Source organism: Rhinopithecus roxellana, chromosome 3, assembly GCF_007565055.1.
Source record: "Rhinopithecus roxellana isolate Shanxi Qingling chromosome 3, ASM756505v1, whole genome shotgun sequence".
NCBI lineage: Eukaryota > Metazoa > Chordata > Mammalia > Primates > Cercopithecidae > Rhinopithecus > Rhinopithecus roxellana.
Window position 1 is genome coordinate 146,812,536 of NC_044551.1, and position 18,740 is coordinate 146,831,275.

The following is an 18,740-nucleotide window of genomic DNA, read 5'->3' on the forward strand; positions in this document are numbered from 1 at the left end:
ATAGCATTTTCAAAAACTTGCAGGTTTGCAAATTCCGAATCTCAAAAGTACTGCATTATACACCTAAAAGTAATATATAAAATACTACTAATATTCCTAAAAAGTGTGCTCTTCTAAAATCTTATTTACTTTTCATTCTCCCCTAAAACTGTTCTATAGGACCTGCTGAAATCACTGCAATTTTTTTTATTTTAGACGGAGTTTCACTCTTGTTGCCCAGACTGGAGTGCAATGGTGCCATCTCAGCTCACTGCAACCTCTGTCTCCTGGGTTCAAGTGATTCTCCTGAGCCTCCCAAGTAGCTGGGATTACAGATGCATGCCACCATGCCTCGCTATTTTTTTGTATTTTTAGTAGAGATGGGGTTTCATCATGTTGGCTGGTCTCGAACTCCTGACCTCAGGTGATCCACCCGTCCCAGCCTCCCAAAGTGCTGAGATTACAGGCATGAGCCACCGTGCTCAGCCTGCAATGTTTACCTGGTTGGTGCAGACTGGAACATGAAATGAAGCTCACAACTAGGGCTGATACAGCAGTGGGTTTCAATTACCATTATCACGGGGAAATTATGTGCAAAGGCACATAATTATGTGAAAGTCATGGCTCTGGATGGCAAGGTAACTGTTCTGTTGATGGACAATGTGATAGAAGGTCCTGGGTTCCTGACTTACTATGGAGACATGCCTGCCTGAGTTTCTTTAATGTGCAAGAGCTATCTATTTCAAAAAGCAAAGGTATTGATTTTCTGTGGAATAAGGAAGTGGTAGCTGTGGAATAAGGAAGTGGTAGTCTTGGAATGCAGTGAAGAGCAGGAAGGTGGGTTCTCAGAGAACATGGCATATTTTATAATATTTGAGCTTAAAGCAAATCAGTACCACACAGTCATCAGTTTGGTCTAGGTTGGAGAGCTAGTTCCAGATTTCAACTCTGCACTTACAGTGACTAGAAACAGCTCCATGATAGTTAACATCTGGACTAGAGTGCAAAACATTTTTTAAGACACAGGAAGAATCACATTTACACAAAATGAGCTATTCCAAATATCAAGAATCAAACATTTTGAAATGTAATCAAAGTTAAATAAAGAAATAACAATCTATAAAACTCCTTTAAGATTAAGGTCAGAATTACAGCTTGTAAAAAACATCCCTGGGCCTCCTTAAACAGAAAGGGAGCCAGGAATCGCATTATTAGGGATCCTGTAGTCGTGCCCTTTAGCAGAGTCAGTGTTAGTGTTTCTTGAGGTAAAGAGAACACTATTGGCTGTTTCAATGTGTTTAAGAGGGCAATTCTCAGAGCACTATAAATGCATTGAGCCCTGATAAGAGATTGCGCTTAGTTTTAAAACATATGCACGTTTTAAGGACAAAACAGATGAGAATAGTAGATATGGATAAAAGAATAAGTAATGAACAAAAGCAATATTTAAATACCTTTTTATTTCTGAGGTAGGATTTCTTGGCGGAAACCCGTCCACGTCTTGCTTCCAGCTGGCGTGCTTTCTGCTGAAGTTTCTGCAGCTCTTCTCTCTGTAAGTATGCAGATGCTGCCATCTCTTCCTTCTCCAGCATGGCCTCCATGCTTTCGTAAGTGTCATAGTACACCACTTCATCTCTTTTTTCTGTTATAGAACAGCAAAAAAGAGTAGTGGTAAAGAATATGGGCTAGGGTTTGGACAGAACAGGGTTCTAATCTCATTACTGGCTCTGTAACCTCAGGCAAAGCCATTACCTCTTAAGCTTCTTTGTAAATGGTGACTATTTAATACACCTCATAGAGTGAATGTATGCAAAGTGTTCAGCAGTATCTGGTAAACAGTAAGTGCTCAATAAATGCTCGAAATCACCCCTCCAACACTATCCCTATAGAAAACAATTTTTAAAATGTCTTAACAGAAGAAACATACCTGGTGTCCATATGTATTTTCTCACATATTCAATCTTTTGTGAACTTAAGTGGTTAAATGCATGCCATACCTGATATAAGTCTTTTGATGCTTTCTAGCTGCGCTGTCAATAGTAACTCTTCACACTTCAAGATTTCAAACTGTACTTCATACAACTGAAGTTGCAGGTCATAATAGTCAGCTTCTAACTGATCCAATCGGGCTATGGCTTCTGTACCACCCCGCAAACTCTGCATCTGCATTGAAAATACAAATTAAAATATTTCTAGCTGGTGGGGACAAGAAAAAAAAATCAAGTTAGTATTAAAAATTAATACTAATCAGATAGCATAAACCTACTAAGTAACTGCTCTCAGAAAGAAACTTGTAGGCAGGCCGGGCGCGGTGGCTCAAGCCTGTAATCCAGCACTTTGGGAGGCCGAGATGGGTGGATCACGAGGTCAGGAGATCGAGACCATCCTGGCTAACACCGTGAAACCCTGTCTCTACTAAAAAATACAAAAAACTAACCGGGCGAGGTGGCGGGCGCCTGTAGTCCCAGCTACTCGGGAGGCTGAGGCAGGAGAATGGCGTAAACCCGGGAGGCGGAGCTTGCAGTGAGCTGAGATCCGGCCACTGCACTCCAGCCTGGGCAATACAGCGAGACTCCGTCTCAAAAAAAAAAAAAAAGAAAGAAACTTGTAGGCATGGAATCTAGACTTTAAAAAAAAAAAAAAAAAAATATATATATATATATATAACATTAATAATCAAGTCATTATATGGTGGAAGTAGGCAAATATGGTAAAAATAAGGTTTTAATATTTATGTTATACTTATGGATATTTATGGTGATAATACATGTATCATCTGGATATAAATGCTTTCCCTCTCAAAAGTGGATGCTAAGTTATGTAGTTGCTCTTTTCATAGAGATATATGAAAATGATGGGGCCATTCTCAGATATTTACAAGAATGGTAAAAGCTGGTTAATGCCACATTTCTGGGGTTTTGCTTTGTTCCATGGTCACAGACTGGTTGGGTTCTGGGATCTGTTGACTGTAGAGTGAGGTGAGAATACGTGAGTGGAACAGCAGAAGACAATTGCTTTAGACAGGAATCCTTGCAATCCGTAAGGTATCACTTTAGATAAATGTAATCAACATCCTAAGCTGAACTTAAAGTGAGATCCAGAAATTTCTGGGCATGGCTCATAAAGTGGTGGATGGTCTTCTGTGAGGTTTGCTTGGTTGGTCGGTTCTTGGTCCTGGAGAGGGAAAATTTTTGCCATGAATCTGAATGAAACCACCAAGGGGAAAGTGTACTTTAGGTAACAGGTTCCTAACCCTACTATTTCTATGGCTTTCTATTTGGCTCTATGGAGAAAGGCAGATAAAAGAAGCCAAAGGAATGGCTTTTCAGGAGTCAGTGAGATGTGAAGGACAAGCCTAGTTCTCTAGAGACAGTAAGCATTCTCCCAAGAACACAGCACCACTGCTTTGGTAGTTTAAAGGTTCATGCTTAGAAGCTCCAGGAAAGCCCCGACATGGGCATCAGTGTGCCCTCAGAGCCAACAGAGCAACGGTGAGGAGCCCTGGATTCAAGTGGTTTCCCAAGGAGTGACCTTCAAAGGAGGACACAGGAGGAACAAAAGGAAAAATTACTAAGATTATTGTTTACGAGCTCATGTGAGACATCACTGGGGTCCCAGAATACCAAAGAAATACTTGACTGACTGTCAGGGACAACCCGCAGGGAAAAAGACAGTGAATTCTTGTTTTCTTAAATGATCCCTTTTGTCTGGTGAGGTTGGTAAAATCTGTCGGCATATAAAAAGAATATGTTTTAAAGAAAATTCCAGCTTTTGCTTTACAGTCTAGGTATCTACACAGTCTTACCCAATAACTAGAATTTTTTTTCTTAAAATATAATTTCAAATCCCTTTCACAAGAATTTTGAACTGAAAAGCAATGGTTAGGCTCCAGTCTAAATGTGCAGTGGTAAAAACTGAAAAATAACCAGGTGAATTAAATACAGTGGTACTTTGTTTTATGAGTATTTTATAAACGGATACTTAATAGATTATCTAAGTGTAAGACTGTGAATGATCCTGCTGCGTTAGGGAATATTTTATGGGTGACAATGAATATAACACCACCAAAGTGGGTTTAATTATAGCGGTTAGGGAGAGGAATGTGAACAATATGAACTCTTGTTTTTGTCCTAAGTCATAAAATAACCAAGGAATAGTGTCTGCCCTGAGACTCGTGGACTTGCCACTTTAGATGATAAACATCCCTTTTCATACTCTGTTGGGCCTCTTGCCCAGCTCTGGAAACACAGCTGCAGGATATACATTGTTCCAATATCTGCGCCCACACTCTCTATAACCACAGCATACAAACAGGTAAGATATCTAATGTTAGAAGGTTTTATTCTCAAGTGGGGAATTGTTAGGTTAAAACCTTAGTGTAAACCAGTCTAAAAACCTTAATCTAAGATTACTTTCCAGTGATACTGTTCAGATTCCGGCTGTTAGTTCATTTTCATTACTCTGGTTTTACCCAACTAAGTGACCATTTTCTGCTACGCGCATGATGTTCTGCTAAGTTCTTCCCCTAGGACTCTGTAAATTTCTCTCTCCTGTCCAATCTCTTCGCTAAGGAAAAAGGTTGAAAGTCCCCCAGTGACATGCTTTTACACTATCAGCTGTGTCAACCACAAAGAGAACAGTACTTTGACTGCAGCCCAGGGCCAGGGTACTTTAAAAGCACTTGAGAAGCACAATGCTACTAGGACACATTCAATATCAAAAATCAAACTGAGAAAGGAAGTGGGTATTCTCTTACAAGAAGTGACCTCACCCTCAATTTTTTGGTTCAGTGAGTTCTTTCTAGACCAAGAGTCCAGAGGTGGATTTGCCAAGGGCTGTGGTCTAAAGACAATCAAAACCTCATCAGAGGCAGACAAGCAGCGAAGGAGTCTGTTAAATTCCAACCTCTGAAAGGACAAACAATAGGTCAGTGGTGGACTTTGGGAAAAGCTAAAGGGTTGTAGAACCAGAACATACAGGGGTTTTATGAGATCAGCAAAGGAGAAAGGGTGCTATGACTCAGAGGAATCTGTGAGGGCAAAATAATACTCTGAGGTCTATCTAATCTTCAACGTGGAGGCAAAATCTTTAGTATAAGAAATGAAGAGGTATGGAATAGGCGCCCTGCTCCAAATTTCCTGTTTTAACATCTGAAATTTCCAGACTGAGTTTTCCTGTCCTCAGCTGACAGCCACAGAACTAAGGGAAACAGAAACCAGAGTGAAAAGAGAACTAATTCCAGATAATGGAGCAGTGCAGGGAAGGTGGGTGCCACAATGTGGTGTCTTTTTTATACCCGAGAGCAGTGCTTCCCTGGGCAAGAAGAAAGAAGCCCTGAAAGTAGTTTAAATACTCAAAGGAAAAATTGGCTACCTTGAAATAGCTCAACTTTTACTCTCCTAAACATACTTCAAGTATCAGGATATCAGTACCCCAAACCAAATTGTAACCTCCCAATGTGATCCAGGTAATGACTAGCAAAGTTTGAGCTAGACTCAATTCTCCTGATTCCTACGAGAGTGCACCTTCCACTAGAAAAAATTAGGGATTATCAGCCAAAAAATAAGGAAAAATATCAAAGTGTTATTGTTATTATTTTACAGTAAATCTAGTAAGGGGATGAAGTACCAATTCATGTCCATACATCCAGGTAAGTACAACATACCCTGCTGACTCCACAATCATTCTCACCATGTGTAATAATGATAAAGTAGTTTTCATGTATACCTATTTTGACTGGTGGCACTTTTTGCAAACTATGCAAATGAATTATGCCCTTGTTGTGCCTTTCACCCTACTGTGCTAGAAAATTCCAAAGACATTCGAGGACTATTAAAAAAGCTACCTGTGGACTGAATCATTCATTCAAAAAATACTAAGCATCCACCACTGTTTGAGTTACAGAAAATATGCAGTCAAGAAATGAAATGAGGGTTTGAAAATAAGTCACAGCCGGGCATAGTGGCATGTGCCTGTAATCCTAGTGACTTAGGAGGCTGCGACAGTAGGGTCTCTGAGCCCCAGGAGTTTGAGCTTGCGGTGAGCTATGATTGTGCCACTGCACTCCAGCTTCGGGGACAGGGCAAGGCTCTATCTTCTTTTTAAAGGGTCATAAAATCCTTGGACAGCATAAGGGGAATGACATTAAGGGCAAGTTTTCAATTAAACCTAGCCCTATTATGTAGAAAGAACGAACATAAGACAAGCCCAGGGGACAGGGCAAGGCTCTATCTTCTTTTTAAAGGGTCATAAAATCCTTGGACAGCATAAGGGGAATGACATTAAGGGCAAGTTTTCAATTAAACCTAGCCCTATTATGTAGAAAGAACGAACATAAGACAAGCCCAAGTATAAATACAGGTTTCACCAGTAACAAATGCACAACTAAGGGTAACACAAGTTGACAGAATTATTTGAATTCCACATGTCAGAAATCCTGGAAAACTGAAAATTCCCATAATTTAATGCCAAACCAAATCTCACAATCCATTTGTGGAAAAACATGATCTGAATTTTTCATAAACTATTTTTAATCCTTATTCCATTTAATGTGACCATGTGTTTCATTAGTGGATTAATAACACTTGTCTGAAGTTATATGCTCTATCTTACCTTTCTAAAATCTAAAAAAAACCCCTAGGATTCTGAAATATATCTGTCTTCAGGGAATTCAGATAATGGTTTTGGGCTTATAGCATAAAAGGTTATGTTTGAGAATTTAACAAGATAATATACATAAAGCACTAAGGACAGGGACTAAAACATTTTAAACTTTTCTCTAACTGCTGCCAAAACAGAATTTATATGGTGAAAACAGAATTTAATATAAACTAAGGCCTTTACAGTGGAACCTACCTTTTTGTATTTAGACTCTTTGAAACACATAGTGTGCACCTATGGAATAATCTACTTATTGACAAATAAAATAAAAACTAAAAACCGATCTCCTTGCCTAGACAAAGACCTCAAAAACCCCACCTCAGCTCAGACTCAGGCTGTGTCTACCACATCACAGCTTCTTACTATTGGAACTTTCTGGCAAGGCCCATACAAAATGCCACATCACCTAGTCAACTGCACGCTTTGTGAACCCTGAAATGTTGGTTGAGGCAAGTAAACATCTTAAGCATGGAAATTATGTATCTTTTTCTTCTCTGTATTCCCTTCTGTGATACTGGCACAAAACATAACATAGAATTAAAGTAATAATCACTAATATTTATCCAGGTCTTACTCTATGTCAAGTGCTACAGCAAATGCTGTATATGCATTAACTCATGAAATCATAACACCCCTAGAAGGTATACAATATTCACATTTCATAGGTTAAGGAACTCACTGAAGCTTTCATAAGGAGTTAAGCTTGCAGAACCGAGATCTACAGAGGTGCTCTGTTCAGTAAGGTAGCCACAAGCCACATGTGGTTAAATTTAATTTAAAATGCTGTTCCTCCGTTGCATAAGCCTCATTTCAAAAGCTCATTAGCCACATATTGCTGAAAACTACCCTACTGGAGAGAGTAAACATAGAACATTTCCACGATTACAGGGCGTTCTGCTGGACAGTACTGTCCAAATCCTAAGCTCAAATCCACCATGGTATATAATCAATGCTCAATAAATACCTGATGAATTAAAACTGAAAGGGGGGAATATAACCTTAATCATAATTTAGCTATATGCTTGTAGGAGAAAGACAAAAATAAGTAGCTAATCTTTAAGACTATTATGTATTCAGCTCAATATTCTAGCAGATCATGTATGTTCACAGAAATTATCAAGGAATTATAAATAGATAGGGAATTGTAAAAATCCTCTGCCAGGGAAAGAAAGCACACTGACATATATATATATATATATAAAAATATATCAGACCTCATCTCTACAAAAAATAAGTAAATAAATAAAAATTTGCAAGGTGTGGGGGGGTGCATGCCTGCTACTTGGGAACCTGAAGTAGGAGGACTGCTTGAGCCCCAAGAGATCAGGGCTGCAGTGAGTTGTGATCGCACTCCAGCCTGGGTGACAGAACAAGACACTGTTTCAACAACAACAACAAAGATGAAGATAAAGGTGGTACTCTTTTTCAAGCAAAAAGAGGGACTTAAGTTTAAAAGTTCTAGAATTTAAGACAACTCCAGAGAGCTAGTAACATGAGAGGAACAAGCTAATTAGAAAAGGATATTACAGTAGAAATGCCTCAGGGGAACATGAGATGGGGATGAAATCCATGCACAGAGATTCTGAATATAAAGTGTGAACAATTTCCTGGATAAGCCTGGTTCCAATTTTACCTTCAAATAGCCAGTAAATAAAAATAAGGGGAAAATGAAATAATGATAAAAATCCATCAACAAAAAGATTTCTAGATTGCAGGCATGATATCTTATAGGTTACTTCATATACTATTTTTTAAACACATGTATATGAGCATAAGCACTTCAAAAATGTCAATGAGAACCATCTTGCTGTACAACCTAAGCCAAAAAAAAATACGTATTTTACATAAAGCTGTATTCTTATAACTAAAGCAGAGACGATGATTTATTTTTCTCTAGAGACTAAAATGTGCTACTTTAATAAATATGTACTCAGTGTTTTCAAGCCAATAGGGACAACCCGCAAAGTAAGTATGAATATTTATACCCAAGTCAATAGTAAAAAAGGATAGACAACGACTGTAGGGGGTAGAGAGGAGGTGTGAGATCGGAGAGACCGGTGTGTTCCAGTAGGAATAAAATGGGAAGTTCCAAAATGTAGTGGTATGAAAGCATTATATAATAAATCCTAACAAAATGCCACTGCCTAAGAAATTTTACTAAATTTCTCTGGTCAGTGAAACTTTTTAAATAATTGCTGGAAAGCTTTATGTTTTTACAGTACAAAAAACTTTACAGAAACTAAGACATTCTGATGCTGGCCCCTCTGATCAACAGTACAGTGCTGCCAACCATCACACTGGGATGCTGTGAAATATGATACGTCTAACTCTTCTAAAGACAACTTAAGTCACAGGACCTATTCTAAGTGTTTTCATCTCATGGAGATGGCATAAAAGTACTGCCTATGGAATAAAAAAAAAGTCTTGTACAAAGATTAAAATGACATATTGTTAACTTTTTCTGATTTTATTTTTCTGATGATTTTTGTTACCTCTTCCTTTAGTGCATGTTTCCGCTGTTCCAAGCATATCTCTTTAGCTCTCATCATCTGCAAAGTTTCCTTAGAAACTGCATACTGAAGTTTTTCCATCCGTTCAGCAGCCGCTGCCCATGATGCTTTACCAAATTTCTTCTGATCAGCTCGCATTCGATCGTACACAGCTATTAATAATTTTTAAAAGAGAAATTAAGACAACGACTTAATACTGAAGCATTTGAAAAAGTTTCACTGACCAAAGAAAAACAAATCCTGCTGTCATGATAAACTGCTTATAACTTTTTTTTTCTTTTTTGAGATGGAGTCTCACTCTGTTGCCCAGGCTGGAGTGCAGTGGCGTGATCTCGGCTCACTGCAATCTCTGCCTCCCGGGTTCAAGCAATTCTATGCCTCAGCCTTCCGAGTAGCTGGGATTATAGGCATCCGCCACTATGTCCGGCTAATTTTTGCGTTTTTAGTAGAGATGGGGTTTCACCATCTTGGCCAGGCTGGTCTTGAACTCTTGACCTCGTGATCCACCGCCTCAGCCTCCCAAAGTGCTGGGATTATAGGCATGAGCCACTGTGCCCAGCCAACATTTCTAAAATATAATTTGAAAGTATCTTAGATTCTAATGTCTTTGATTTGTCCTCAGAAATAACATTCTGCAGTTAAAACACTTGTAAAATTAGCTTTCAGAAACTTTAAAAATACTCTCACATGTCCAGTGTTATTCACTTTCAAAGTTTCGAGGAAAACATTAATTCTGTGAGGTTTTATGCTTTTTTCCTCAGTATCTTAGTAGAAACATATTCACTATTCATATTTAAATTATATATATTTAAATATATATATCTATGAAAAGACTGATAAGACGTGCCTTAATTTGCTAATAGTGGTTTTCTGTAACTGCTGGGATTATCAGTGATCTTTACATACTTTCCTTTTTTTTTTTTTTAGACGGAGTTTCACTCTTGTTTGCACAGGCTGGAGTGCAATGGCACAATCATGGTTCACCACAACCTCTGCCTCCCAGGTTCAAGCAATTCTCCTGCCTCAGCCTCCCTAGTAGCTGGGATTATAGGCATGTGCCACCACGCCTGGCCAATTTTGTGTTTTTAGTAGAGACGGGGTTTCTCCATGTTGGTCAGGCTGGCCTCGAACTCCCGACCTCAGGTGATCTGCCTGCCTCCACCTCCCAAAGTGCTGGGATTACAGGCGTGAGCCACCGCGCCTACCTACATACTTTTGTATGTAATTTTTCTGAACATAAAATACTTAACCACTCATTTTCAAAAATACCTGAAGGATAAATTTACTGAGAAACCTACCTTTTTGAGCTTTAGCTGTTATTTCAAAATACTTGACAGTAAGATCTTGAATAGACAGTACAGCCATGTGAGCTTTCCGCTGCCAGTCAGCATCTTCTTTTTGTAGACTCTCAATTCTTCGAGGTCCCAGATAATCGTTCTCCATGGAAATCTTCAGAGAGAAAAAGAAAAAATTAAGAAGTTCGCATCTTCTACTCATTCCTCAAACATTTAAAGTTTATATACCACAAAGAAAACATGTTCTTCCCTGCTCCAGAGGAGAAGCTATTAGTTTACAAAACAAGTGAATTAATAATAATACTGAAGATATTTGACACAGAAACTATTCCCCATTCTGCCCTTTCTTCCATCCCCCTCTCACTCCATACATAGGCAAAGGATATATACCAATATGTTAAGACTGATTGTTTTTAGGTGTCTCGATGAGGAATTTATTTCCTCCTCTATGATAAACTATCTTTTTTGGTTAAGACTTATTTATGTACCCCCAAAATTATTTAAATTGTTTATTTCCTTAACAGCCACTATATAAAACAATAGAAAACACTGACAATATAAAAACCAGCCTATATGCATACTGAAAAGGCTTTAGATAACGATAACAGAGGAAGGCCAGGCACGGTGGCTCAGATAGCTGAAAATCAAAGGATAGACAGGAATGAACCAGGTGAATGCTAAAACAAAATTTAAAGAAGTGATAATATTAAAAGTATATTTCAAAACACTACATATGTATGTTTTAACATGGAAGAAAGGTACAATCAAGAACTGCAATGGATCACTTATACATACAATCTTGCTTTACCACATATAGAGAAATGGCTATCAGCAAGTTATATATGAAGCCAATGACAACTTTATTAGGATAAATTAAAAAACAACAACAACAAAAAAACAGGCAAAATGTTAATCCACCCATGACACACTTAAAAAAACACTGACCAAGTATCCTTAAGTCACAAAAAAGCTAGTAATGAATTTTGAAGGTAGAAATAATACAACCCATATTCTCCCTGTCTGTTTTTTTTTTTTTTTGAGACGGAGTCTCGCTCTGTCGCCCGGGCTGGAGTGCAGTGGCCAGATCTCAGCTCACTGCAAGCTCCGCCTCCCGGGTTTACACCATTCTCCTGCCTCAGCCTCCCGAGTAACTGGGACTACAGGCACCCGCCACATCGCTCGGCTAGTTTTTTTGTATTCTTTTAGTAGAGACGGGGTTTTACCGTTTTAGCCAGGATGGTCTCGATCTCCTGACCACGTGATCCACCCGTCTCAGCCTCCCAAAGTGCTGGGATTACAGGCTTGAGCCACCGCGCCCGGCCTTGTTTTTTTTTTTTTTTGAGACAGAGTCTCGCTTTGTTGTCCAGGTTGGAGTACAGCAGTGCGATCTTGGCTTGCTACAACCTCCGCTTCCCAGGTTCAAGTGATTCTCCTGCCTCAGCTTCCTGAGTAGCTGGGATTACAGATGCCCACCACCACACTCAGCTAATTTTTGTATTTTTAGTACAGACTGGGTTTTGTCATGTTGGCCAGGCTGATCTCGAACTCCCGACCTCAAATGATCCGCCCACCACAGCCTCCCAAAGTGCTGGAATTACAGGCATAAGCCACCACACCCGGCCTACAACCCATACATAGTCTCTAAACAATGCTGTGAAAGGAAAATAAAATCTCAGGACCCCAAACTCACTGTATCAAAGGGCAAGATAAGCTTGGGAGCCGAGACATGCAAAAACTGCTTTCCTTTTGCTCCCAGACAGACAGGGGGGATTGCTTGCAACCAGGAGTTGGAGACTAGCATGGGTACCGTAGCAAGACCCCATCTCAACTAAAATTAAAAATTAAAAAAAAAAAAAAAAAAAAAGAGGCCGGGCACGGTGGCTCAAGCCTGTAATCCCAGCACTTTGGGAGGCCGAGACGGGCGGATCACGAGGTCAGGAGATCGAGACCCTCCTGGCTAACACGGTGAAACCCCGTCTCTACTAAAAAATACAAAAAACTAGCCGGGCGAGGTGGCGGGCGCCTGTAGCCCCAGCTACTCGGGAGGCTGAGGCAGGAGAATGGCTTAAACCCGGGAGGTGGAGCTTGCAGTGAGCTGAGATCCGGCCACTGCACTCCAGCCTGGGCGACAGAGCGAGACTCCGTCTCAAAAAAAAAAAAAAGAATTAGAATATGAAAAAAAGTCATGAGTGAGCATTCCTAAGACATCAAGGGGAGCATCAGGTGTAGATCTGGGTGCAAAGTCTCGGCAGACTTTTTAAAGGGAATAATGAGTAATATCTGGGAATAATGAGAATTTTATATTAACAGAATTTTAGCCAGATGGTTAAGTGTGTCTCTGGGTAAAACACCTTTGAGAAAAATAAATGGTACTGTGGGGAAAGAATATCAGTTGTGTAGATGAGGACAAACTTCGTTGAGGCTGATTAATTGCAGATGGCTTTGAAGAGGGGGTGGCATTTTGACAGGCACATAAGGAGAGAAAAACCACTGAAACGGCATGCCAGAGGCGAGGAGCAATCTGAGCTAAAGCCTAAAAATTTCTGTGCCTGCTAACGGATGGAAAGCAGTCCAGCCTGCTTGCTTTCAGGAGAGAAAAATGAAAGTCATGAGAGATATTAGGAAAGCAGGTTGTTATCATATGAGGTTGTCTTAAAAGGCATTTAAAATGTCAGGCTAAGGATTGTGTATTTAATTTGACAGGAAACCACTGTGGGATTCTACCCACTAAGTGACATATTTAGACTTCATCTTAGATTTACGGATTCTAGTGGAGTTGTTTGCTATAACAAAATCAGCATGTGTGCTTTCTTTTATTGCAATTACCTCTGAATTTAAAACATACAGGTTTAAAAGCACAGAATTAGGATTTACAAGTATGGGATAGAAATTTAATAATGCTACAAGTCAAAACTTAAATCCCTTACTCAGGATATTATAATAGAAGTTCTTTTCAACGACATGATTACACTTTATTTAACAATACAAATGGAAATTAGAGAAGTTATACCTTCTTTGAAAAGTCTAAATCCTTTGACAATTATGTGAAGATAACATAGTTTGCCACCTTAATATATTCAAATATACGGAATATGAAATACTCGAATGCCCAGTATGCTTTTCTTTTAAGCTGCTGTTTAACTAAGTTTTTCTTTTCTTTAGAGAGGGGGTCTCACTATGTTGTCCCGGCTGGAGTGCAGGGGCTAGTCACAGGCACAATCATTAGCGCACTGCAGCCTCAAACTCTCAGCCTCAAGTGTTCTCCTGCCTCAGTCTCCCAGCAAGCTGAGAGTACAAGGCACACCACCATACCCAGCCTTTAACTGACTTTTAAAACTCAGCAGCTACAACATCTGTCCAAAGGTTAAAGATCTGTAATTAGTCGATTGTACCTAAAACCTTAAGCTAGTTCTCCTTAACTTTCAAAGTCTGAAGATGTGTGTACATTCCTGTCTATTCATCTCCAAGTTCATCCTTCTGTCTTGTGATGCTAGGTTTGAGAATGCAAATCACATTTAGCCTTTGCCAATAGGAGAGTTTGGAAGAGGGAGGAGATATGCTTCTATCTGCATCCCTTGACTTCAACAGGTTGTTGTTCCTGTCAGCATCACCCCAGCCTTATTTCACCCCAGCCTCAGCAGTTCCTTTCTGAAGCAATAACAGAATCTAATTTGCAGTTTTTTCAACCCTAGGCTCATAGTACAACACCAAGACAAACCAACCCCTCAGTACTGAATCCTCTGAGAACTAGGTTTCTCCATTGAGCACCAGGCAAGCAATGCCCTGTTTTTCAGGTCAGCTCCACGGGGTTCCTCCTCTATGCTTCAGTTTTAATAATTCCAACCCCTTCTCTTTGTTTCTCCAACCCAAGGAGTGGTAGCTGTTTTTACAGCTGCTTGCTCTGAGGTACCTTAGAGTTACTTTCTTGCCTTCTCAATTATCTGGTTAACAACTTTATATCTAGTTAGCAAATTCTTTATATTAGATTCTCTCTGTTGAAATAACCAGTTTTTCTGATTAGCTTTCAACAGACACAACTATGGAACAGAAATTTAATAGTGTTCAGAATTCAAAAATCTTAATACAAAAATCATTCTTACTTGCATGGTTAAGTCCATGTACCATTTATTGATAGAGAAGAAAGAAAAAAAAAAGTGTAAAAACTTGCACTCTGGCTTCTTTTTTTTTTAGATGGAGTCTTGCTCTGTCGCCCATGTTGGAGTACAGTGGCGCAATCTCGGCTCACCGCAACCTCCACATCCCAGTCTCAAGCAATTCTCCTGCCTCAGCTTCCCAAGTAGTTGGGATTACAGGAGCATGCCACCACACCTGGCTAATTTATTATTTTTATTTTTATTTTTAGTAGAGATGGGGTTTCACGATGTTGGCCAGACTGGTCTTGAACTCCTGACCTCAGGCCCACCTCGGCTTCCCAAAGTGCTGGGATTACAGTAGTGAGCCACTGCGCCCAGCCTATTACGGCTTTTTGAAGAGGAAAAAAAATTTTCTTAAAAACCTGTGACAAGTTATTTGAAAGTGACTTGTACTTTGTTGTTGGATTAATGTCTTTACCTTTATAATATGAGTACAGCTACAAACACAAAGAACATAAACATGCTTTCTATGCTTTTAAATGCTGTCTTTTAACTGACTTTTCATAGCTTTAATGTTGCAGCCAATTGGTAAGGAACTTGTTTAATAGTTTATTGTACCTAAGACATTAAACAAGGGTACTAAGTACTTTTCCTAACTTGGCAAATCTGAAGATGTGCAGCACTGGGTAGCTGGATCATGTGCTAAAAACAATGACACCTCTGTTTTCAATTTCAGTGCTAGAAAGAAAACAGTGCCTGTTTTTAACATGGAAAAAGAGCGTGTGTCAGCTACGACAGTGAAACTAGTTTATAAATACAAATTTCCTGGCATGGAATTATTATGAAGCATAGTACTTGGATACTGGCTTTTACGTAAGAAACATAGTAGGGGGAAAATCCACCTTAGATTCTTTGGTAAAACAAATGCCAAGATAAATCTGTGAACGTACCATCACAAAGATGGGGGGAGAAAACTGAATATACTAACGTAACAGCACCCAAAATGCAAATTTTCCGGACCCTGGAGTTGCCTGAAGATAACTCTTGAATGATCTAACAACATGATTAGCTTAGTATCTATTCATGGGTTTTTATATTCAGAGCAAATATTAAGAGATTTTTATAGCCAAGACAAGTGTGAAACACTATGCTTTTTAAAAAAAAAAAAAATTAAAGAAATCGAAACTCAAGTGAACTAAAGGAAAATATAGCTCAGGTGAGATATGAGTATCTTAATGTACAATGGTGGCACCACCTAGTTCACAGTGTGCATGCAGTGGATGCATACAGTGGTAAAAACTGCACCCTGCACAATAAATAGCACCTGATCAAGGGGGCAGAGTAGATACTGAAATGCAGCCCATGTTTTGCAGGCCATGTGCATTTCTACACTTGATGAAAAAGGGCTCTTTCCTAATTTGTCTGATGGGCTAGTGGCAGTGGGCGGGTGGAGGTGGGGGAAGGGAGGGGGTGCAGTTTTCTGTTTCACAGAAAGGCACCTACAGACTTGCCCTGGGGGCTAGGATAAGAATGAAATGCACATTCAAGAATTCACTAGGAGACAACTGGCAAAATGAGGTGACTCACTACAAGAGAAAAAAATGCAAGTGCCTTCCAGTTTCTAGCTTATTTACTTTCAGGAAGTATTTAAAAATAAATTGGACAATCTGTTTGAAGTGCTTATGGTTGATCAAGATGATGGGTACAGGCCAACTGGCTCTGACCCACTAAAGACACTGGATTTAAAAATCTAAAGGTTCATCTAGTTCAACTTCATTTTACTTTCATTTGAAAGTAACTTGTACCTTGTTGTTGGATTAGTTTAATCTCTACCTTCACAATGTGTTTATAGCTACAAATACAAAGAACACAAACATGCTTTCTATGCTTTTTAATGCTATTTTTTAACTGACTTTTGAAGTTTCATAGATTTAATACTGCAGTCAATTGGTAAGACCCAGAAAAACTCACACCCAGAAAAATTGTAACCTTCAGTTCAGTATGCTAAATCCCTAAGTTGTTTCAAGTCCTATTTTATTAGGCTAGTGGTTCTCAAACTTAAGTGTGTATCATAATCACCTGGAAAGTCTGTCAGAACAAAGATTGCTGAGGTCCATTCCTAGAGTTTCAGTAGAGAAGATCTGAGGTGAAGCCCAAGAATCTGTATTTCTAACAGGGTTCCAGGTTATACTGATACTGCTAGTCAGGGGATCACATTTTTGAGACCCAATGTGGGAGACTTAGAATCTGTGAGCTCCCTAAAGGGGTGTCTATCTCAGAAAGACTTCAGGCCTAAAATAATGCTGGGTAGGCAGGAGCTGCTTAATGCTTAACAGGTGAGATATTATGTTAATATCATAAATATTAAATGTAAAAACAAATATAAATACATTATACACTTGGGATGTCAAGTTCTCTTCCTTCCTATCATAGTTTAATACCTAGGTTAATGAAGCCCTTGGAAATCAAGCTCTTCATAAAGAGAAAAGGTCAATGATTTGGTTAACAACTTTATACCTAGGTAACAAATTCTTTATATTAAATTCTCCTTGTTGACGGCTGGGTGCAGTGGCTCACACCTGTAATCCCAACACTTTGGGATGCAGAGGCGGGTGGATCACCTGAGGTCAGGAGTTCGAGACCAGCCTGACCAACATGGAGAAACCCACTCTCTACTAAAAAATACAAAATTAACCAGGCATAGTGGCACATGCCTGTAATCCCAGCAACTCGGGGAGGCTGAGGCAGGAGAATTGCTTGAACCCGGGAAGCGGAGGTTGCGGTGAGATCGCACCATTGCACTCCAGACTGGGCAACAAGAGTGAAACTCCATCTCAAAATAGTAATAGTCATTATTATTATTCTCTGTTGAAATAACCGGTTTGATATTTTGATTAGAACCCAACAGACACAACTGTCCATAGATATAACATTCCAACCGTCTTTCCTCTTATCTCCTATAAATCCTTGGACTAAAAGCATACCAAACAATTCACACCCTGTGGATAACAGCAGGTTTTGCTACCAAACACGTGTGTTCAATCCCAACCATGCTACTTTCTGGCAACCATCAATGGTGCTGGATTGGTGTGAAGATTCAATTCAGTTAGTGCCAATACCACATCGCCTGGTTAAAACACAAGCACTAAGTATAAGCACTAAACCATTCCTCTTTGTACATCTCTTCATTGGGAATATTCTCCATTCCAATCTCCGACAGAGATTGTAACATACCCACTTCCTACTGAAAATTCTTGTTCATTCTTCAATAGTGAAGCACTAGATAGTCCCTCTTCTTACTTATCTTTAATCACCCCATTTTGTGTGCTTCTTATTTAAGTGTGTACAGTCTTCACATTTAACTTTTTTTTTAAAAAAAACCACCTTTATTGAGATGTAAGCTGCACACAAAAGGCAACATTTTGAGTGTAAATTGTGATCGATTTTGACAAATTTATACATTCATTTTTCCCACTAAAATCTAGATTTAAAGAGTCACTCCAAAGAAGTCTGTGGTGCCTGCTCCCTGTTAATTTCCCCTAAACCCAGGCAACAATTATTTAGCTTTCTCTCAGTACAGATCAAAATGATCATTTCTAGAATTTATTTTTTTTTTTTTATTTTTATTTTTTGAGACGGTGTCTCACTCTGTCTCCCAAGTTGGAGTGCAGTGGCTTGATCTCGGCTCACTGCAAGCTCTGCCTCCCAGGTTCATGCCATTCTACCACTTCAGTCCCCGGGGTAGATGGGACTATAGGAGCCGCCACCATGCCTGGCTAATTTTTTTGTAGTTTTAGTAGAGACGGGGTTTCACCGTGTTAGCCAGGATGGTCTCCATCTCCTGACCTCGTGATCTGCCCGCCTCAGCCTCCCAAAGTGCTGTGATTACAGGCGTGAGCCACCATGCGCGGCCTAGAATTTCAAATAAAGGTATCACAAAGTTTATGCTCTTTGGGTTAGGCGTCTTTTCCTCAGCATATTTCCTGTAAGCAATTTTAATATCGCTTAATTTATATACAACCAAGTGAATCCATTTGGAGTGGTCAACTCAATGAGTTTTGACAGCTGTATACACCTCTGAAACAACATTAATCAAATACTGACCATTTCCATCAACTCCAAAAGATTCTTTGTGTCCCTTCTAAGTCCATCCCCCTTTATACATAATATATTCTTTTGTATTTGGCTTCTTTGACTTAGCA

The 18,740-nt window shown here is 39.4% G+C and overlaps 1 protein-coding gene across 2 annotated transcripts in view; it reads right to left on the bottom strand.

The window, feature by feature from the left end:
• JMY (junction mediating and regulatory protein, p53 cofactor) overlaps nucleotides 1-18,740 on the bottom strand; it is an 88,271-nt gene that overhangs the window by 25,908 nt on the left and 43,623 nt on the right. For both annotated transcript variants that reach the window (XM_030927534.1, XM_010364100.2), the window contains exons 3-6: nucleotides 10,448-10,598; nucleotides 9,132-9,301; nucleotides 1,977-2,142; nucleotides 1,434-1,621 (exon numbers count right to left, since the gene is read on the bottom strand). In XM_030927534.1, coding sequence (XP_030783394.1) covers nucleotides 1,434-1,621; nucleotides 1,977-2,142; nucleotides 9,132-9,301; nucleotides 10,448-10,598 — 675 coding nt within the window. The remainder of the gene's footprint in view (nucleotides 1-1,433; nucleotides 1,622-1,976; nucleotides 2,143-9,131; nucleotides 9,302-10,447; nucleotides 10,599-18,740) is intronic.